This window comes from Mastomys coucha, unplaced genomic scaffold (genome assembly GCF_008632895.1).
Source record: "Mastomys coucha isolate ucsf_1 unplaced genomic scaffold, UCSF_Mcou_1 pScaffold22, whole genome shotgun sequence".
Lineage (NCBI taxonomy): Eukaryota > Metazoa > Chordata > Mammalia > Rodentia > Muridae > Mastomys > Mastomys coucha.
In genome coordinates, this window is record NW_022196905.1 from 66,357,471 (window position 1) to 66,380,873 (window position 23,403).

Sequence of the window (23,403 nt, forward strand, 5' to 3'; positions counted from 1 at the left end):
CTTTAAACATATAGAGGTCTCTTCAGGACTATCTAACTTTCTATACCCAAATCAGCTCCTTTTGGTTTCTTGCTTAGATGTCAGAATCCTCTTAGCCACCCTCTGTGCTTTAGAGTCAAGTCTCCTTTGCTCCTTCCTGACTTCCTCCCATTCTGGGTCAGTCACTGTGGCCCACCTTACAGAAGCTCTTTCGATCTCCTCTTTCTTGGTGTCTCCACTCCACTGCAAGCTTGTCTCCTTGTTACTTGTAACCTGCCTCTTATGCTAGGTGTCTTTCCACACTCAGCTGGCACCTACATCACTAAGGAGTCATTAGTCGTCCTCTGTCCCTACCTGGCTTCCTGATGCCTTCGGCACCTCTCACTACATTTATGCCAACTTGTGCATCCTGGTGGGGCTGATGCAGCTGTCCCCCAGCAGCAGGAGGTCATATCCACTTCATACAGGAGGGATGGGAGGCAGAGGGAAGTAGAGGAATGACCTGTCACATTATTAACAGACAGTGGATCTCCCACTGAAACACTTGAACCTGTGGCTTCCTCCAGCCGCACATAATCATGTTCCAAGCTCCTGACTTTGTGATATCTGCAGGGAACTGTATTCTGTGTGACCTGCTGAGCTTGACACCTGACCTTTCACCTGACTTTTTCTGCTATCTCCTTCTGGTGATGCTGGGCCTTTGCCTAGAGCCCTGTTTACACTCCCACACCAGTCTCCAGGCTTGTGGGCCCAACCACCTACAGCCTGCTGGGTCAGCCTGTGTTGGAGGGCTTGTGCCACAGTCACACACCCCAGTAACTCCTTAGTGTGACTTTGGAATTTGGGTACATGCTCTTCATATTCCTGGTAGGTTGAGGACTGTGAATTATCTATGTGTTCAGTAGAGATCTTTGTTTTTGAGGGGCATCTTCAACAGGTAATAGTGAATTATTCCTTTTTATATTTTAAATTTTATCATTTAATTGCCAAAGCCATTCATTTCAGCTTGAATACACTGAGGTGAATCTGTTAATAGTGTTTTTTTGCTTAGCTGTATCTTACAAGTTTGGGGAAGTTGTGTTTTCATTCACGTTCAGCTAGAATATTTGTAGGTTGTTTTGATGGGCTTGCTGCATAGCACAGCAGCTCCTAATCCTCCCCCTCAGCCTCTCTCCTTTGCCATTTTTTTCGATACGTTGTTTAGAAATACATTGATTATTTTGAAGGTATTTGAGACTTCCTGGATAATACCTAGTTTAATTCTGTTAATCAGAGAAGTACAATTTCAATCTGTTTAATATATGGTCCAAAATATGGCCTGCTCTTGATTTTCACATCTCTGTTGTCTGATGACTCCTAAGTTGTTTCAGTTCCATTGAAGGTGCTCAGGTCTTCATTGACTGCTGCCTGTTAGTTCTGTCAACTGAGGAGTAGTGAATTCCTTAGTTCTAACTTACTCTGCTACCCTGTATCCAACCTACTTCAATATATTTTGAAGCTGTGATGTTAGGTTTAGGCACGCTGTTGTGTCCTGAATGAACTGACCCACTTTGCATTATGAAGTGTGTCTCTTCTTCATTCCAAAGTTACTGTGTGAGAAAAGCACAGTACTCCAGCAGTTGTCGGGTAAATTCTGCATGGCGTGTCAGCTCTCTCCCTTCCCTTAACCCACCGGTGTCTGTGTATTTAGAGTGGATTTCAGATAGATGGCGTGCTGCATGTGGATGTGACAGTGCGTGTCTTACAGATAGATGCTGATGCTGCGTCTGCCGGGGATGTTTCTGACATCATCTCCCTGTTTATCTGACTTGTTCTTCAAAGGGAAGAACGTCAGTGCTGTGCCTTGTCCTCTTTCATGCCTTCTTTGGGACTGAGGTGGGGTTTTCTGTTCCTTGTGAGTCTGTCATCTATCTCTTCCATACTTTATTACCCACATCTCTATTGTACTATTTCTGCTGTCCACCCAGGCCTTGTCATAGTGTGTTAAACGTTTACAATTTTCATGTGCATGTGTAACCATGTACTTGACAAAGGTGACATTTTGCCCATCATAGTTTACTCACACTAAGAGGCTTACACTGTGGTTTTGTTTAAGCAGGCAGATGTGTCTATTGCAGGTACCCAGGTTGATGCTGTTTCTGAGTTCTTCTTTCCTCTTATGCAGACCAGTCTCTGATACCATTTTCCTTCTGCAAAACAAAACTTTCTTAACAGTCCTTGCAAGATAGATCTGCTGCTGCTCACTAAGACTTTGGCTTTGCCTTCGTTTTTAAGATGCTTCTCTGGGTAAAGGCTTGGAGGCTGACACTTTGCCCTCCCAGTGATGTCTTTCTGTTGTCTCCAGCAGTGTGGCATCCAGTGCTGTACCCATTTTTATTCTCCGAGCATAATGCCTGGTTACCGAGATAGCTTTTCTCTTTTCTTTGCTGTCCAGCAAGTGGACCATGCTGCTTCTGACACAGGTTTCCTAGTTATTATTCTGAGACTTGTTGGGCTTTTTTAATCTGTGGGTTCATAGTTGATATTAAACCGGGAAATCCTTTAGGTGTCACCCTTTAAATGTGTTTTATGTTCTGTCTCTTTCTTCAACTATAGAATGTTATATTTCTTGATACTGTCCCATGGGCCATGGATAGCACTTTCTCTTCATTTTAGAGTTTTATTGTTGTGTCCTCCACTATTAACTGGTCTTTAACATTTTCTGCTACTAATATCTCCCATTGCAGACACTGTTTCATCTCAGAAGCCCCATTTTTTTTTTTTTAATGTCTTCTGTTTTTCTCCTCAGGACAGTGTCTTTGTACCACCTTAAACATCTAGAGTGTATTCATTAGATAGAAATGCTTGTCAACTGCATCTGTCTTCCATTGCGTGTTGTATTGGGCAAGCTTCTCCTAATGCTGACTTGCTGTGCAGTTTAGTTACTGCCCTAGTCCTTGGAGGATCTTGTGAGTTCTGTGTTGTAGGTTGCTGGGTTGCCTCTTCTACTTGGAATCAGTTGTGTGCTTTGAAAGGGTGATCCAGAGCAGCCTTTGTTGTGGCAGTGCCATGGTATGTTAAGGCAGAGCTGTCTCAGTGCCTAGTGTGAGCTCTTCATACATCGGCTGTGGGAACAGACCATCTTCAGTCCTCTGTCAACTCAGTTTCTGCTGAGCCACTCCAGTAGATCCTTCTGGAGACTCTTATGTGCACATCAGTAAGTGCATGGCCAACAACTAGAGGCGACTCTGGAGACCTTGAGGCCTTTGTCTTGTGACTCTTGGCTCCTTGTTCCTCTTTGGCCTACAGCATGTTTTCTGCCACTCAGGCAAACCCTTGGACTGTGCTTGAGTTTACCCTTTTATTTGCTGGAGCCTGGAAACTACTTGTGGGGAAGGCCTCCTATTGAGGTTCCAAGATGATGGTCTGTTGTTAGGGTGGGAGAGCAGGCACTTCCTATCTGCTTCCTCTTTCAGAAAACAACCAGAATTGTTTCCAAGTGAAAGCAGAATCCTAACGTCTTCCCTCTGGTGTCTGTGTACCCGTTGGAAAATGGCTTCTAGAAGTCCTAAGTTATAATTAGTACAACAGACCTTTTTAATTGTCATTTCAATGAGGTTGAACTACTTACCAGTGTTAATAATATCTTAAATGTTGCAAAATAACAAGTATATAATACTTATTCTGATACTTTAATATGCCAACAAGACACTATAATACAATGCTTCTCAATCTGTGGGTCGAGACCCCCTTGAAAGGGTTGAACAATCTTTTTATAGGGGTCACCTAAGACCATGGATACTACATTGTGATTCCTAACAGTAGCAAAATTACAGTTAGGAAGTAGCAATGAAGTAAGTTTATGGTTGGGAGGTCATAGCCATAACATGAAGAACTGTATTAAAAAGTTGTAGCATTAGGGAGGTTGAGAATCACTGCCATAATATAATATTAGAAAATAGTAAAATGTCCCTTTTGACATCTCTTCACCTAAATTGTAGTCCAGGAGAATTATCATTTTTCTCATCTTTAAAACTGGCAGCATATGGTGCTGATGAGATGGCTCAGTGGTTAAGAGTACCTGTTCTTACTCAGGGCCTGGGTTTGGTTCCCAGCACCCACATGGTGGCTCACAACTGCCTGTGACTCCAGTTCTAAGGGTTCTGAGGCCCACAAGGGCACTTGCACACATGAGGTTGCATGCTTATGTGCAGGGACACACTAAGCTTTTGTATTTGTTTCCTCTGGTTCTCACTGCTCTGTAGTTTTTTTGATGTTGTACAGTTGTGATCCTTCAGAGGTCACCTGGGGCATCCTTGTCAGTCCTCGGTGATGAAAAGGTGCAGGAGGGGCAGTTGAAGGCCGTTGCTCTGTCACACTTTTCCACAGAGCCATGCTGCCGTCCTTGTCTCAATTTTGCCTCTGTCCTCTGGGGGGTCTTAAAAGGGAAAATCGAGAATGAAAGACAAAGTGTGAAAGAGTTCTCTTATATACTTGAAGTTCTCTCTCAGTGTTTTCTGCATGTGTTTCTTCTATAGCTATACCATGGAGAGTCTTCCCAGTTAGCATTGTTTTCCCTCAGTTCCCTTGAGCTTTTATAGAGAGCATCTAGCTGCACTTGCAGGTTAACCCTGGAGCCTGGGGAGCCTGCCCAAGCACGGGTTCTCTCTGGGAGGCAGGCAGGTGAGGGGACGGAGCATCAGCTGGAGGGGGCAGGCAAAACTTGATTTTGCAGAAGTAAAAGTTTGCTTATTATTAATAATATTTACTCTTCTTGATTCTTCGTTATTCGATGGCTTCAGGTGAATTAACAGCTGTTGCTTAGCTTAGGGTTGGGTTGGGGGCTAGGTAAAGGGTTTATTAATAATGCTCCTTCTCTTTAGCCTCTGCTGCCTGTCACTGACTAGGCTGATTAACTCTTTGTGGACCAGAGAGGAAGGAAAGGAAAGAAAAGAAGTAAAATCCTTTACATAGGCAGCTATGCACAGACACATACACATTCATTCATACAGTCTGGCCACCCCAGCCACGTGTCTGAATCTGTTCCATAAGTGTTCATGCATGCTTCCACATATACCTACACATGAACGTATAAGCAAACAGACATATACATTTGGATGGATGGATGGGTGGATGGATGGAACAGAGCTCCCCACACCAATCCCATCCTCTTTATTTCTTTTCTCTGCCCCCCCTTTTTAATAGATAATATTTCTTAGAAAATTACCTCATAGATAAAATGTTACACAAAATGGGAGTTACAAAAGGATGTTGATAGTAAGTTTAAAGCAGTGTTTCATTCCATAAGCTCATTTTAAGTTCAAAGCAACAGTTTCATATGACCTTGCTTTATCAGAATGCACACCTGTGGCTTCATCCTTGGCCCTAACCTAGAATGAATTTGTCCCAAGCCTAATTCTCCTTTTAGTGTAATTATGAAAGTTCATTGTATTCCTTATCATGCAGCCTTTACTTACTATATGAGGAGTGGGCACATTCTATTTATGATTTTAACTTTATTACATCTTTCTAGCAAAAGAACTGAAACCATGTCTTAAAACTTTCTTCCTAAGATTATTTGAATCAAATCAGGAGCTTTATAAAATCATTAATACAATAAGTTAATAATGACAGGAAAGGCATATCAGCTGCAAGAAGCAATCCTGAGATGAAGTCTCTTTGGGGCCTTGCCTCTCAGAGCTCTCCATCACAGGCCATGCAAAAATGGTTGGCCACCTCCAGGAAGGCCACCTGCTAGCCTTACCTGTCCTAGATGGCTCCTGACAAGCTTCAACTGGTCCTCCTGTCTCAGCCTCCTGAAGAGCTGCACTGCACATAGCACCCCAGCTGGCGTTCCTTATTGAAAAGGACCTAGGGAGAACAAGTTAATACTGAATAGAGAAAACGAGATAAAGAGCTAAGCAGAGGAATTTTCCCTTTGATGTAAGAAGAGTCTTTCTTAGTGTATCTAACTCACATTCTCCCTAATGGGGGCGGCTCCTGTAGCAAGAGTTGGAGAGGTTGCCCTTTTGAGAAGGTGAGGGCCGCATGCAGTAGGTCTGCTGTCAGCAGCAGTGGCAAAGGCTGGGGAGACCAGAGGCTGAGTTGACCCTGTGGACACTGTCCCTGGTCCACAGTTGCTAGCCTTCCTCCTATGGTGCTCTCCTGCCCTGATGCAAAACAGCCATGGCCTAAGTGAGAAGCCTGTGGGCTTGGAGCCCAGGAGTCAAGAGGAGCCTGTTGGGACAGAGAGATGAACTGAGACAGCACTTGGGAGGGAGAGGGATCAGGAAGAGCTGGAGTCTATGAAGAGAAGAGGCCCTCACGATGAGGACGGAAGGCTGAGAGAGAGATCCAGAAGAATGAATGATGTGCGTGTGAGGGCTTGATTTTTTTTTTTCTACTTCTTGAAATTGCAAGTGAATGGAGGATGTTTATGGAAGCAGAAGGTATTCGAGAAAAGATCCTGTGGCAAGTTAGCTGGTTATTAGATCCAGTTAGTCAGGGCCTTTATGGTCTGCTCACTGTCCAACAGAGGCGAAGCTGTCAATTCCTCTGCTCAGCACCTCTGAGGAAGTGATTCAAGAGTTAGAGAGCTTACACAGACAGCGTTACCTTCTCTTTCCAGGGACAACAAACTGCAAGTTTGTTGCTACGGGCTGTGCTGGATCTTATGCTCAACAAAATTCTTCCTGCCATTTTAAATGGAATCTGATATGAACAAGAGGTTTTGCTCTCCCATCTCTACCAAATTCTCACTAACCAATGTATTTGTCTACTTTCATTTTCTACATAGCCCCCAAGACGCATCTCTTGCCCAGAGAAGCACCTTAGAGGGAAGTGCTCAGGCCTCGGATCAGAATAGACCTTAGAGCGTAGACCTCTAGGTCCCACAGCACCATCTGTCACTTCCTTATGTGAGGTGGGCGTGGCGGGAGTCTGCATGTAAGGATTGGGGTGCATTCTCATTCCCGCAAGTGGGAGTAGCTAGGAGTCCTTTGACACAGGTTCAGGAAAGTGTCTTTGCTGAGACATCTCAGTATCTGCTTGGCCAAACATGATGGTAAGGGAGGCAGTGCCTTCTGGGGCAAACTCTGAGCTTGCTAGCCTTGCAAGCACTGTGAACTGTATGCTAATGCTGTTGGTTCTGTTCTAAGAGCATAATAGTACTTTTAGTTTATTTTTCAATGAGAGGATATTTCAAGTTTCCTAAGCTGAGCCACGGAACTGAAGGTTGGAGTTCTTCTGAGCCCTCAGTTTACAACTTCTTCTTATTTCTTGGCTGCACTAAGAAGTGCTGCCCTCCTCTGTGCCAGGACATGGGGGATTGAGATTGATCTTTAGTCAGGCCTTGGATTTCATATGCCAGTTGACAACCTGGTTCCCACCCCTCACCTTAGGAGTCATGGCTACATGGGGACTTTTTTTTTTTTTTTTTTTTTTTTTTTTTTTTTTTTTTTTTTTTTTTTTTAAAGTCTAATAAAGCCTCTTAGAAAACTTTGGACTTAAAATGAAAATATAAAATCTTCAATGCAAAAAGTAAGTTTAATGTAAATCTCAAGCCATTATAGTGAAAATTTGTAGTGGGCTCCTGGGGCCTCTTATAAAGCAATATAGACACATAAAGCTTTAAAGACTCGCTTTGTAACATTGGAGTTACTTTTACATACTTAAGATTCTTTACTTTAATGTTTGGTGAGTCCTTAGTGCCCCTTGAGAAAAAATATTTCCCACTCCTCACAAGGGTCTGTAGACACAATCTCTGACATAATCAAAATAAAGATTCTGGCTTTAATAAAGCCTGGTTATTTCTCTCCATTAGTCCTCAGCATTTGGCCTCTGGAGTGCACTCCTGGGCACGGTTCCGTCTTGGAGTGTCTCACCAAGGTCCTGAGGCTGAGGGCCGACTGGCAAGCCTGGGGCTGTGCACCTGCCGCTTTCACTCTCTAAGGAAGACAGGATCTGTCAGAATGTAGGGGGGCGTCCAGACCTGCTGGGGTTCTGTTACTTGGAAAATGACCTATAATGTTTTAGCAAGTTAAAGTTTACAAAGTGCTTGGGTCTGGAGGTGGGTGGGAAGACAGCAGAGTTGTGTTTCCTTGTCCTTCAGCCCTGTTGGGCTTCTTGGCAGCCATCTTAGCAAACTTAAGCTTCTATTCCTACCTGCCCGTCTGCCCGCTCCAGACCTGTGGCTACTGTGCTACTTTATCTTGCAAAGAGCTCTCAGATGTCTCTGCTGTGGACCTTGAATTTGAAAGGTGATTTTTAAATAACTAAGTAAATAAAGCCCGTTATGCCTCTGGCTGCCTGGTGGCATCCTGGCAGAACCACTTCATTTGAACCAGGAGCTCCCTCACAGAAGTCATTGTTGTCAGGGGACCCGGGAGTGTCTGTTTGAGTGCATGAGAAGGTGCTTGCCGCGGGCCCTCTCCACCGTGGCATTCCCAGGACTTTTGGATGTTTACCACTCTGGTCATGGCATTTGGCCACAAGGCCACCATGTGCACTGCTGGTTGTCAGTGAGATGCTCCTGTTCAGGTAGCACGTGCGTCCATAATGCCTCTCTCTTATTCGCTAGGCAGAAGATGGTGGTAGTGATTGGGAGCGGCTGGCTGCACCCTGCAGAGCAGGAGTGAGCGAGTGCTGTTCAGCTGTCCTCGTGTGAGTCTCACGCCTTCCTTCCCTCCGTGTTCTGGCATGGCTGCCACACACATGCAGCAGAGCCTTTCCTGACACCCGTTGTCAGAAAACGGGTTGCCATGTTGCAGAGTCTGTCCAGGTCTTTCGTCCCTTTTTTATTTTTGTCACTGTAGTACATGTCAAGAGTGACATGGATCCTACGATGACAGGTGACATACAGTATTTCAAGATGAGAGGTGTGGGGGATAACGGATGCTTATAAACTCAGCATAAGGAAGCTTTTTAGGGTGCCATGTAGTCAGTCGGTGCCAGACACACTTTTGTTAAGTGGACTTTGGCCAGATCTTGTGGTCCCATGTGTGTTTCTCAGCAACTTATGATTTTCCTCATGGCTTGCTTCATGACCTGGTGTGCTATTGCTGTCTGCCATACCCACATTTCAGCCGAAGTGATGGTTTATATTTATTTTATCAGTGTATCAATCACAAAAGCGGAAAGACGATACAGCAAGCAGGGTGTTGAAAGACTGTCTGTCATTAGATTATCTTTTCTGGCCTCTCCCCTAGCAGAGGCACTGCTGCCGAGACACGATGGGATCGTCTGCTTGGCTAGAGGCTGGCAGAGAAGCGGACACTCCATCCCCCAGTACACAGAAATGGCCTCCATCCCCAGGCTTCAGTGGTATAGCCTTTAATGGGGAAGGCTGATACTGCGCCATTTGACCTGGCCTATTATGAACAGCTATTCCACTTAGCGACTATGACCAGAAGCTGCCCTCTGTCTTTCTTAAATGGCAAGTTGCTATGCCTTCTTTTCCATTGCTAGTGTGTTGAGTGAGCCTCGTTGCTATACCACTCTAAGTCCTCTGAGGATCACTGGCACGAGTAGAAACCTCACTGAGAACTGACTAGCATGTCACTGCTCTTGTCAGGAGGTGTGGGTGACCAACAGTGGTTGCAGCATGGTTCTTTAATGTGGTGGACACTTGACATTCTGCTCCAGTGGGATAGCCAAGCACCTCACCCCTTTGTAGAAAAGTCCTTTTGCAGATTCCACTCTAGTTGACGGACCACATGAAGGAGAGCTGTAGATGTGTGAGCCTGCCTCCTGTGTTCGAGAATAGTTTTCCCCTGTAGGAACTGCCTGCTTAAGTTTTCAAACGGAATTGCGTGTGAAATGAGAAGTAGAATCTTTAATTACAATTAAAAGCGGGATAAGCTTACTCTGCATGTACATGCGTTCTGTTTTCCAGTTTCCCATGGTCAGTAGCCACTGTCAGGAGTCAGGTGTAGAACACACCAGGTAAGGCAGCATAAGGAGACACAGAGACCCCGCTTCTCTAAAGCAGCTGGATGAACGTGTCTTCTGACTGGGAGATGCTCCAGGGCTCCAAACCTTCCTAGGAGCCGAATTTAGTTCCAGTGTCTTTAGGTAGAAGAAAAATATTTACTACATAAAATAAAGCTATTGGAAAAATGAGTCTCTGGGGAAACCCAATTGAAAGTCCTCAAAAGCAGAATACTTGAATCCACTGAGTTCACTGCGGGGGCTCTGGTCAGCAGTGGTAACTCTGGTAATTATCATACTGTAAAACAAGCAAGCCATGGTTTTTCTTTGCCCAGGAAATGATTGTACATACTACTGCATGATAGATAAGGCATTAGGGTAAAGTTATTCTCTTGGCATCAGTCTTTCTCAAAGTAAATGTACATGTGACACTCAAATGTTAAGTTTTCCGTTGTGTCTTGGCTGCCACCCTTAGTCCCCTCAGGGTTTTATAACTCGTAATAAATGAGCCGTTTGTCTACCAACTCCTTGCTGAAGTGAACTACATGCTTGGTTTATTAGAGTTTGTGATTTAGAAGCATCTGGCTTACTTTTGTTTTTGTTTGTTAAACAGGAGAAGGACCAGCGCAGCCTAGACATAAACACTGCCAAGTGCATGTTGGGACTGTTATTAGGAAAAATCTGGCCCCTTTTTCCAGTTTTTCACCAATTCTTAGAGGTACCAAGTTACTACTTTATGAAACGTTATGTTTGCTTGCTTGGAACTAACACGTACATGGTACTTGTATTTGCTGTAGCTTTTTGCCCATAGGAATTTGTAGTCCCCTGATTGCTGTCTGTCAGTGGCTGCATGTTTTGCCGTATGTCTGTGTGTTCCTGTCAAGTTGTGTGTCTGAACAGCCACAGCGCTCCCTCTCTCCTCCCCACCCCATGGAGACTCTACTAGTGCTAGATTCCTAGCTCCTTTTTAGCAACAGAACTCAGGGTTACTCTCAGATGAATGTCCAGTCTTAAGCCAGCATTAAACACGGGCCATCTGCCTCTCACCAAAACTAGTTTGTAATCTATTTGTAACTACTCAGGTCCCACTGCCTGGCAGAGTACTTGGATAGCTGTGAGCACTGGATTAGGCACACGGGCAGTGTTTTCTTCAGTTTAAATATGCTTAGCCTAGTGACAGAAACAACCAGCATGTCACTACGTTGTTGCTGTTGGCTTTCACAGTGGACAAAAATTTTGAGCCACCGATAATTGGCAGTGGGTTTTGTTGAACTGTCCTTTTGCAGAACCTGAACAAAGCAGAGGCATGAGTTGCTTTAATTGTCGAGTGTGGCATCTGCTTCGCCCACCTCCTATTCAAGTCCTTTGACACATGGCCTTTGCTTTCAAGGATGAGTGTAGGATTTTGAGAAAATCCTGTACCTTGCTCAATTCAATTCCCACTTGAAATAATCTTTCTTACTACTTGCTTTATGTAGTGGTCCAAACAACAACTGAAGTTATTCTTGTTACTAGAAACTACTTGTAAGATGATCTGGCACTCCATAAAAAGCTAATACAAGCTGCTTATTAGTCCAAGTACTTGTTGGCAGGATGGTCTGCTCTACCTATGATCGGTTCTAGCTTCTAACAGTTCCATGACATAAGCTGTCACCATTGGAACAGGAGTGGAAGTAGATTCTTGTACACAGGGAGTGTAGTAGGAATTGAACCACCAGATGAAGCGTCCTTTGGCTAAAAGATGGGACTGTGAGTTAATTTGACATTGCCTAGTCCCAGGAACTTAACTGGCTGTTTTGAAACTTCCGAAGCGTTTATGCTTCAGAAGTTAAAGTCTGTGCTTTGCTCGCATGTAAGTTTGTAGTTTTTCTTTTAGAAGGAGGGTAGCAACTCTTCCATTCCAGCTTGTCTTGTACCTGCATCCTCAAAACTATTGGCTTGATTCTTTGCACGCACGCACGCACACACGCGCGCGCACACACACACACATATGTGCAAAGAGTGTGTGTGGTATATATATATATATATATATATATAATTTAACTGGTTTTGATATTTATTGCCATAAGGATTTTTAAAATGTTAGCTCTGGATTTTGCTTTTAAATCTCTAGGATATTGTATTAATCTACCTGTAGCAGATTTCTTGTCTAAGGGTAATAGAACAACCCCTTCACGTTTCTACCAGTTTTTCCTGAGAGGCACAGCAAAGAGGTCCCAGCTCTGGGCCACTGGCAGCATTTCCCTAGTCCCCAGCAAGTGGCTGCCTGATGCATGCAGTGAGCAGCAGCACTGTAGTGTTGGGTTTAGCACTTGCTGTGTGCCAGGTATTGGCTGAAGCTTTCTGTAAACCACATAGCCTTCTCGTTTAACCCTTGCAGCACTGCTGCGAAGCAGGTGCTGACACTGGTTTAGATGCTGCCTTACAATAAATAGTGCATTGAAAACATGGCCACTTTAAATTGCTTGCTCTGCACTTTCCTAGATTGGTGCTTCAGTCGAGCTAACCCTGCATGAGCTTTCTTAAGTAGGCTCATACAGAAACTGAAATCATCCCACTTGTTTGTGTCATTAACCATATCATTCTTCCCCCCCCCCCCCCAGCAATCAAAATATAAAGTGATAAACAAAGACCAGTGGTGCAATGTTCTGGAGTTCAGCAGAACAATTAGTCTCGACCTCAGCAACTATGATGAAGACGGAGCATGTGAGTCCTGGGTGCTGAGTGGTCTCTCCTCCTCCCACTCTGTTCACTGTATGCCTTCCTTCCTGGGAAGAGCTCTGAACCCATGGCTCTTCTGCCCCTCGCCTCTCCCTCCACTTCCCTCCTCTCTTCCCTCTCCCTTTTCCCTTCTCTTCCTTCCAGTTGACTCTCCAGCCCCATGTGTGTTAGCCAAGTGCTGGGCCACCAAGTGCTGGGCCTCCACAACATCTCCAGGCCTCATGTGGTTTATTCTTTGTCTCTCCAGGGCCAGTTTTGTTGGACGAATTTGTGGAATGGTATAAAGACAAGCAGATGTCCTAGGACCTTATGCATAGCAGCGAGAGAGTCACTGTTACCACGGTTATGTCACCCATTAGCCATAAACTGCTGTTTGTATTGAAGCGCATGCTGCTTTTCTTGCACTGTCTGCCTCTCGCAGGGTGTATTGGTGTTTGCTGTTGAATGGGCCGCTCTGCTTGATGTGTAGCATTGTTCTCTTGGAGGCTGCTCTACAGTTTGTTTTCACACTACAGATTGATGAATTTGCCAACGTCCTCACTGTGATTATGTGTATATTGCTGTTTAAATTTTATATATGTGTATAAAATGAAAAGCTTCACCTAGAGATTATTTCTGCAAAAATGTATTGTAAAAATAATTTTGTGGCATATCTTTGGTCTCCCCCCTTTTTTTTTTCCTCAAATGAACCAGTTATACTTTATTTGGTCTCAAATGTAGCATTTCAGAAAGCATTATAACTGTCCCCATAAGCAAATATTGCCAGAATTAACCTCACTGCTTAAGAGGCCAATTTCTGGAAGAAGTAGGAGCCATGACTTACTGTGGCATAAGCCAAATATGACTTGGTTTCCTTGACAACTTTGGTATTTTAAAGTGACAAAAGTTATTTGAGTGCACAGACATATGACATGCTACAAAGCATCTCTAACACAAAAAGTACAGGTTTATGGGCTTTTCATTCCTCCTCCTTCTCCTCCTCCTCCTCTTCCTCCTCTTCCTCCTCCTTAAATTGCTCCTTATTTTAAATCAAAGCTTACGTTTCCATAAACCTTTTGCTGTTTCTCACTTTTGTGTTCCTCTAGCAGGGTTTGGTCTGCTGAAGTTCTCTGTGCCACTGTAAGTAAAATGTCCTTTGCCACCCTCATGAGCCTCCTGGTTTGCTGGCGGCATAACTACAAAGCACTTTGAACTATGGCTTGAGATTTTAGTTACTCTTTTATGGTGTCTGGACCCCCTGCCCCGCCCACCTGGGGATTTGGAGGTGTTTGTTTGTTTTTGTTTTTTGTTTTAAACCACAAGTGAGAGGTGTTTTGTTTTCTGTCTTAATTTCTTCCGTGCTGGGCTTTTCCTGGCAAAAGGTCCATTGCAGGCAGTGGACTGAAACCACCAGCATTGAGTTAACCCTGTTCACACTGGGACCTTTCTTGGAGGGGCCGCTTGTCATTCCGCTTGTCATAGGTACAGAAGGGTGGTGGCCATTATGTGGATGAGAAGCCAGAGCCAATACAGTGGGAGTTGTGAGCTTGTACCTTGTGTCTTATGTTTAAGATCTGCCTTTGCTTCTTTGCCCCTCGTGCAGAAGTACACAGTTAACAGGTTTTCCCAACTATTTGGTGCTATGACTCACTCAGTCCCTGAAGTTTGTGAAAACACAGCTAAGATTTAACCCAGTAAAGAGCTAATGGCTTGTTTGCCGGGTAAATGGTGTCGTGGGATACGATCCGAGCCTGCCCAGGCAGGTGATGACTAGAAGATGTTGGGATTATTGGCCAAAAAAGAAAAAAAAAAGTCTTATACATTACATGTGACCCTTTAAATGGCATTAAATGAGCAGAGCACAGTGACAGTGATATCCCGACCACGTGTCACAGCTCCTTCTCAAAGTGTTGCTATTTTCATATTATTTTTTTTCCCTGATTGAACCACCAAAGACAGAAATGTTGTATGTATATATCGTGTGCGTGCATAGACAAAATCATGATGTGGTAGAATGCAAATATTTGCCTTTTTCTACCAAATAATGAGGTTTGGTTTGCTGTGAAGTAAGAAGTTGAACAAAAACAATAACCCAATATTGCTTTAGCATAATCAGCCTTTGTCTGTAGTCTTACTTGCGAATTAGTATCTGAGCCCAATGTAAGCTTCTTGGAGAGCCATAGCTGTTGAGACTGCTCTGTGAAAGGCGTGCATACAGGTGTGTGACAATGGGACTGCTAAGGACAGGTGCAGCTCTGTGGAGAAGGATTCCTTTTCAGGTATTCCCAAAGTTAAAGAATCATTCTCTCAGGGTGACTATTCTTGAGGTAGATCAACTGTCCGTTGTCACCACGCAAAGAAGGATCATAAATGGAATTGTTCTAAATGCTGTATGGGAATCTAGAGAATTTTTGAAACACTAAGCACAGTGAACCTGTGAGTAAAGGGTTGTTACCAGGGTGAGAAATTCTACTTCATCTACAGTGAACATTTTGACAATAGAGACTCCAGTAAAAACCACCGTGATGAATGGGGTGGAAGTCAGCATTTTGGAAGGGATGACCAATATTTACAACTCCAGATAATCTCTGAACTGCCTCGAGAAACAAACCACTGTGACTGTGGCTTGCCTTTGGATTTCTCGATTTTACAGAGCTATCTTTAAGGGAAGTCAGACCCCTTTCCTTGAAGAATCTCCAAGTTACACAAGTTGAACAATCATCAAGAGCATTTATGGCCAGCGTTGGAGGAAGCCAGGGCGCCTTTGGTTCTCCAGTACCTGAGCTCCAGCCACCCTTCCCTCCCTTCACTTGTGTTTCGCAATACCCTCTTGTTGGGGAATGCAACTTGCAGACGTTTACACTGCATTAGGTAGAAGTTCTCTTAACAAGATTTGCCGGATAACCATGGTACCCTTAGGTGCACCTCTTTTGAAGCATGAACTCTTGAGTTCAGTATTTATAACTGATTAGACAAACCTCTAGATTCTGGTTTAACAGATTTCTGTTGCCTCTGTCTCCATCCTAACCGTACTTTTGAAGTTTATACAGAAAGCTTTAAGAGTTTTGTTTGTGTCCTTGGTTTTTATTTTTACAACTGCTAAAATACCTCTGTAAGCCTTATCCTTTATCCTTTCATAGTTGTATAAAATTGTATAGAATTCATTGACCAACGGAAATGTTGGGTATCTGTAAATGAGACCAAAATGTGGGTTGCTTTTTTTCATAAAATAATTTCTATTGGGCGTTGCTGTGAGATGAACGGCAGCCAGCCTATAACTGTGAATGCCTTGTGTCGTCAGTATTTGCATTACATTCATAAAAGTGTGCAAGTCCTGTGACTCCCAGCTTAACTAAAATACTGTTATGCCACTTAACGAGCACAGCAAACTGGTTTAGGTTTTAATGGAATTGATGTAAAATGATAGCCCATAAATAAACAGATATTTGTGTTTGGTTTCAGAACTGATTTGTGGGTTCTTTGTACACTTGGTCTCTCTACCCAAATTTAAAAATACTTTTTAAAATTTTTTAAATGTTTTATCCTTTTCCTTTCTCTCAGCTTGTCCTATTAAAAAGTCTTACAGGTTCAGGGGGAAAATGCAAGAGCAGTACAGTGTATATGTATATTCCTGTTACATAGATGTACCTTATGGCATTTCCTCTGTGTGTGTGTGTGTGTGTGTGTGTGAGGGGGGGGAGGAGGGGAAGGGAGATGGAGATGGACAGATAATACTCCATTTTCTGAATCATTTGACAGTGAATTACATTATGGCACAGCACACTGACATTTTGGAATAAGATAGAATCTATACATGATGATACTATGCAGTGATCACACTCAAGAATTTTAGCAATGGTAACGTTACTTGATACACAAAATTAAAATCTCCTTAATTGTATCAATAGTAGGTATTTTATTTCCCAGCCAAGGATATAAATTTTATAAGGATGTTTCCATGTAGAGCATCTTAAAAATCTTGGGAAGGGCAGTTTAGACACTCATCAAATTGTGATGGCAGAATGATTTGTTGCTGTCTACTCTGTTGTGTTTTTCTAAACGTTGAATGCTATTGATAAGTGATTATAAGCCAAGAGCTAGGCAGCAGTGACCATTTTACTACCCCCAAGGGTACTGTGCAGAAAGCTGTGTGTACCAGCCTGCTTTCCACTCTGTCCCATACTAGAATGTGAGCTGAGGACAGGGCCTTTGACCCATCCTGGAAGACTAGAAAGTATATGTGGAAGGAAGTCAGAGTTTCTAGTCTGGCAAAGCACTGTCAACATGTAAGTTAATCTGGGAAGACATGGATGTAAAGGTGAGAAAGGCCAGTGTCTTAGTTAGGGTTTCCATTGCTATGAAGAGACACCATGATCATGGCAACTCTGTTTTATAAAGGGAAACATTTAACTGGGGTTGGCTTATAGGTTCAGAGGTTCGGTCCATTATCATCAAGACAGGAACATGGCAATGTCCAGGTAGGTTTGGCACAGGAGGAGCTGAGAGTTCTACATCTTATTCCAAAGGCAAACACAAGATTTGTCTTCCAGACAGCTAGGAGGAGGGTCTTAAAGCTCACACCCACAGTGACACATTTTCTCCAACAAGGCCACACCTGTTCATAGTGCCACTCCCTGGGCCAAGGATCGTCAAACCACCACACCAGGAAATGATAGTTTCTGGAGTCTCATAAGCTTTGGGGAGAGAGAAAACAGCAAGATGACTGAAAAGTCTGAATGCATACTCTTCAAATTGGGGACTGGCATTTGGCCCAAAAGCTAAAATCCAAACCAAGAAAGTATCTTTCCAGATACCCAGGAGAGAAGATGGCAAGTGGACATACTTGTACCTGAATATTGTATTTAACTGCAAGTTAATGGGAAGGATCAGGGGTGGCCGTGGCTTCCTATAGAGTATGAGCCTGGGGTATGTCCTGCAGCAGAGAAGTATGTTGTATGTTACGTAGTAGTAGAGTCTTGGACAGTGTTCTTCCACATGGAGAATCATGATACACATACATTTTCCAGCTGTGTAATTGGGCCAGAATAAATGGGGAATAAATTACCAATGCACTTATCAAATGCATTGCAGAGACACAGAAAAAAAAAAAGTTACAAGATGATGACTCCCAAGGGCCTTTTATACCCTTTGAAATAAAGAGATAACAAAGGGATCTGGGAGTGAGACATGGGGGAAATTGGGGCTGAAGACAGCTTAGTGGCAACAAAAATAATTTTATGGGTCGGGGGGTCACCTCAACATGAGAAACTATTAAAAGGTTGAAGCCTTGGGAAGGTTGAGAACCACTGCTCTAGAAGTTTTCAAGCCTGAGCACGGCGGTGTGTGTGCTTCTCAACACCAGAGAGCCTGAGTGAGGCAGGATTGCCATAACTTTAAGGCCACTCTGGGCTACAGTTTGAGACTCAGACTGAGAAAGTTAAAAAACAAACAAACAAAAAACCAGGACAGGAGAGGTGGTTCAGTGGTTGAGAGCCCTAGCTGCTCTTCCAGAGGGCTGGGACTTCCAGACTGGAATTTCCAAGACCCACCTGTAACTCCAGTTCTGGGGGACTTGATGTGTTCCAGCCTCCGCAGGCACCAGGCCAAGCATGCACATCTGCAACACTGATAGAAAATGGTTTGTTAATAAAATGGCTTTGAGAAAAGATGAATATTGGGTCAAACTCAGGGCTACTGAAATGAGGAAAGTTGGCACTGTGCATGATCTGTTTGTGCCTAACAAAGGCACAGTGCACTTTTTTAGAGATGTAGTGTGTGTGTGTGTGTGTGTGTGTGTGTGTGTGTGTGTGTTTATACTGAACTCCTCTTGTATCTCCAGATCCTTATGTGAAGAGTAACTTCTACATAGACGATCTCAGAAAAGTGTTTCTGGTTCCACTAGAGGTCACTTGTTTTTGTAGCTCTCTCAGCCGGCAAGCCGACAAATGATTCCTATGGAGATGGTACCTCCGACTTTCTGGCTCACTCTAAGCTTGTGAGGCAGAGGACCACCCAACATGGGCACACATATTACTTTTGGCAGATGAGTTAATTTTTTCCCTGGTTTGAATCCATTTCTGGCATTTCATCTCCAATCACTTGAACAGAAAAGAAGTACATTTTCAGAAGTCATATTCTGCAGGCTGCAGTGAGAATTAGGGACTGAGAAACAGAAACAAAATAATAGGAATGTTAAGAGTGTGTAAAAGTGAAGTTCCATCTCCTAAAGAAATGTGTTCACCACACGCAACAACATTCCTTTGAAGGCACTCCATGGTGAGTCTGAGCTATGTGAAAGTCAGCTCAACAGGCCCTGGTTTGTTCTCCCTTAATAGCATTGTGACAGTGACACAGTGATTGTCCTAGTTTGAAGTTCTAAAATTACAAATTTGTATTCTCTAGAAATGAGGACAGATATGAGGAGAAAGCTGTAGTTGTCCCCATTACCAGTGAACTGCATCCCGGAAGAGTGGGCCTAGCTTCTCAGGCCACACTGCATGTCCTCTTTCTCTCAGCTTAGTGATTCATTTGTGTTCCTTGGCCTGTGGTGGTTCTTTTGTGTTGCATCCTGAGAGAGTTGGGTGAGGCTGTAACCCCTTGACAGTCTGAAAACATTCACGCCTCTTGGCAGCTCATTCTTGTGTGTCAGTGTGCATGAACCCTTTACATCTCCCCTTCCACCTCAACACCGATTTTCAGGTTCTCAGTGTAGCTATCAAACTTCAATCATGCATTAGGCAGACTTTCCACGTGAAATTGGTAAAAGGGTGTAGAAGGGACCAAAAAGTAGAAAGTCAACAGACTGAAAAATGAGAGGGCTGAGAATAGCTCATGGACAAAAGAACTATTTGGGCTTATAGTACCAGAGGAATAAGAGTCTACCATGGTGGGGAGTGTGGCAACAGGCACTCAAGGTGACCAAGAAGCTGAAAGGCCACAACTCTAATTACAAAAACAAAGTGAAGAACTGGAAGTATGGTGAGGTTATATAATCTCAAAGCTCATCCTCAAGTGATGCCCCTCCTCAAGCAACATTGCACCATCTAAAACGTCCCCAAGCAGTACCATCAACTGGGAGTCAAGTGTTCTAATCTCTGAGACTATGGGAACATTTCTTATTCAAACCACCGCAGTGGGCATGAGCTCCATGCCCACAGTAGACTGGAAAGACACTGACTTGGCTCAGCTGAGACATCCTGCTGTGTAGGTGGAGGCTAGATTGAGAAGGCATAGGGTCAGCCGGGCGGCGGTGGTGTATGTCTTTAATCCCAGCACTTGGGAGGCAGAGACAGGCAGATTTCTGAGTTTGAGGCCAGCCTGGTCTACAGAGTCCTGGAACTCCAGGACAGCCAGGACAACACAGAGAAACCCTGTCTCGAAAAAACAAACAAAAAACAAAAACAAAAAAAAGAAAGAAGGAGAGAAGGTCTAGGGTCTCCTCAGAGGTCATATGTGTACTTCTGGATCTACCTTTGCTAGCTAATCCGTGTGAAGCCTGGGTGTCTACAAGCTGTTAGTTTACAGGTGTAGTTGAGTCTAGTTGACGGCTTACTGACTCGACAATTATAGAAGAGAATGTGTTTACCCAGACAGGCTCTTCACACTGGTTTTATTGATACCCTGGAACATTTTAGGCACGATATAAAGAAAATGAAGTGAAGAGGGTGATATATTCAGTTTTTGGGTTTCATCATGGTTCCTGCATTACCCCTTCTAGAACACATACAAGCTAGAATGTCTCAACCCAGTTAAGTCATGGAAGGTCTTCCCACGGCCTCTCAGTCTTGGGTAAGCCATGTGTCAGAGACCTTTTCCTTCCAGAAGGGTGCTGCCCTATAACCTGGAGAGAGGAGTAAAGACAGAAGAATCTGGGCAGGCCTTATTGTGTTTCAACCCAGCCCACGAGTGCTAGGGCATTCATTTCATCTCCCATCATATTCCAACCCACTTCCTCATGCTTCATTTATACCCAGCCAAATCCAAAGCACAGGAGCCTCTGAGTACAGAGCAGTTCCTGGGGTGTGATGGCCCCAGAGAGGGCCTAGCAGCTCCATAGTCACTCCATTTATGTCCCAAGCAGTATCCTTTATAATCTGGTAAATAGCGGTGTATCCCCCAAGTTCTGTGAACTCACACAGATTAGCTCCAGGAGCAGGTATGGACATCTATTTGATAGCCAGCCAATGAAAAGCACCAGCAAGACTCCCAGAGCTCATGACTGTCATTTGGAAGTTACAGACTCAGTCCTGGGAACGGAGCCTCAACTATGGGATTTGATGCTATCTCTAGGAAACAGTGTCAAAACTGAATTATAGGACATCTAGGTGACATTTGCTCTTATCACTCATTTGTGTTGTAGGGAGATGTTTGGAAAAAAAACAATTGTTTTTCCAACACAGAATGTAAGTTTTTTTTAAGTCCTTTGTCTGAACAATTGGGAAGTTGATTTTTCTCTCCATTCCTATTTGGTGGGAAGGCACAAGGTACCACAGACATCTGTCAGGAGCTACAAAGGTTGGGGTAGGTAATCTCTGTGGGCTGCTTGGTCCATTTAAAGGTCACACATGCCCTTTACAGGAGTCCCTTCTTTGTTCTGTCAAGCCTAGGTACCCCGATCCACCCTTTTTTCCCTAATTTTTCCAGGATGCCATATAAATGGCATCCTATAGTAACTAAACTCCTTGGCATATCCCATGACTTACATACTATTAAAAAATACTTAAATATATGATATGAACTTCACAATTGTTATAAGATAAGGGACTGAGAAGGAAGAAGTGGGGAAAGGGAATGTGGGAAGTGGGGGGGGAGGGGATGATTTAGTGGCTGCCACAAAATTTGAATGTTGGAATTCTAACTTCCAGTATGAGGGACATTAGGAGATATCTGGTCATGAAAGGATTAGTAATTTTACTTTTTAAAAAAAGAGTCCAAAGAGTATTGTTTGCCATTGGAGAAATCAAGGGAAGTCATCAGAATGCAGCCTGGAGAAGGGGGCTCCATAGACTCTGACTGTGCCAGTACTCTAGCCTTGGACTTGCTGTCTACAGAGTTCTGAGAAGTGCAGTTCTATTGCTTATAAGGCTCCTGGTCTATTGTACTTTGTTATAGATGCCATAATTGATAAAACTGTCACATAGACTCACAGTGTGGCAGTAGGAGGAAATACTGGGACAATTCCAGCCCTTGTGTCTATAACTGGTCACGTGGAGGCTTGCTATGTATAACTTTTACTATTACCCCTACTGTGTTCCCTTTGCCCTGAGCAAGCATGTTAGCTGGTCATGGTTTACCAGGATGAGTGAGCCAGGAGTTCTTTCCTAGATTAGGCCATCATAGTTTCCTTTGTTCTTCTTCCTTTTTAAAAATGTTTTATTTTATTTTTACTTTGTTTTAAGATAGAGTCGCATGTAGGCTACAATGGCCTCAAACTCACTAAGTGGCAGAAGATGACTTTGAACTTGTGATCTTTCTGCTTCGATGTGCTGAGATGATAAGTTGCACCAGCATGACCAATTTGTATTGTGCTGGAGATTGAACTCAGGGCCTTGTGCATGCTATACAAGTGCTTTTCCAGATGAGCTATAGCCCTGGATGCTTTCTCATGAGACATAATGCCTACAGGATCTCCTGTCTTCTGGGTATACTTCCCTTATTTGTGGACTATGTCTTTGTGCACTTACAGAATGCCTCCCTCACCAATAATGGCATGCACACAGCATTGCTTGCCATCATGAAACCTACCTCATAGAAAAATGAATCAATGCAGCCATGAGCCATGCCCATTGAATTGGCTGAATGTGTTCCCACCATTGAGAAATGAGCGCAGTTTCTCCTTGACAGGATCGGTGTCCTTAAACCACCTGCAATGCCTTTGGTCAATTCACAGGTATGACAGTTCCAAAATAGCCAGCAGCAGTCTTAACTTCCAGCTCAATGCAGCTATTGTTCTACCTTCTGGTAGAAACATGTTCCTTTTGGCACCAAGATGTCTTGGCCTGCGGAGCAAAGGCCACAGACTGAGGAAGCAAATTTTGTTAGTGAGTCATAACAGGTGATAATGAATGGTGCCACTCCCGTTCCCACCCCTCCACTGCTGGACCCATGAATCCTGGCTCTCAGAGCATGTACAGCCTTATGGAGAACCTTGTCTCAGCTCAGCAAAGTATTGCTATCTTGAGAGTCAAAGGGCCACTCCACAGTTCCATTATGCTTTAGGATGGTGGAAGTCAGTAATCCCATGAGCGTGGCCTGTGGCTGCCCTTGGTTTGCTGTGAAGTGAGTTTCTTGATTGTAAGCAGTGCTATGTGGCTGCTGGGGAGGCTTTCTGTAAGTTCACAAATGGGACTTTGGCCGAATACGCCGCATGTAAGGAAGGCAAATCCATGTCCAGAGTTAAGTGTCTAATCTGATAGAATAAAACGTTGCCCTATCCATGGTGGAAGCTGTTCAGTGCAATCCAACTGCTGTGACATAGCTCACTAATCATCCCAGAAGAATGGTTCTTACTGTGCTTCACTGTTAGTCTTTGCTGCTGGCATACTGACCACCCAGCAGTGATCTTAACTGAATCAACTTTGGTTGCTAAGCCTATGTATAATTGCCACTTCTGCTACCTCAGCCATTTGTTCATGAACCAGTTGGACAATGACAGGACTGTGGCAACAAAGGCTGGCTGGTATCCACAGGGAAGGTCACCTATCACCTGATTAGTCAACTCTTCCTCTGTCGGGAACACCTTTGGTGAGCATTCATACAGGATGTACAGGGGTTGGGAACACCTTTGGTGAGCATTCATACAGGATGTACAGGGGTTGG

General features: G+C 43.8%; 1 protein-coding gene across 15 annotated transcripts in view; it reads left to right on the top strand.

The window, feature by feature from the left end:
- Dcun1d4 (defective in cullin neddylation 1 domain containing 4) overlaps positions 1-16,049 on the top strand; it is an 86,647-nt gene extending 70,598 nt beyond the window's left edge. For 11 of the 15 annotated variants that reach the window (XM_031342697.1, XM_031342707.1, XM_031342698.1 and 8 more), the window contains 3 exons: positions 10,499-10,603; positions 12,489-12,591; positions 12,854-16,049. In XM_031342697.1, the coding sequence (XP_031198557.1) occupies positions 10,499-10,603; positions 12,489-12,591; positions 12,854-12,909 (264 nt within the window). In that variant the 3' untranslated portion in view covers positions 12,910-16,049. The other 4 variants (XM_031342700.1, XM_031342703.1, XR_004110770.1 and 1 more) reach the window with 3 other exon arrangements.
- Positions 16,050-23,403: the final 7,354 nt, after the last annotated feature.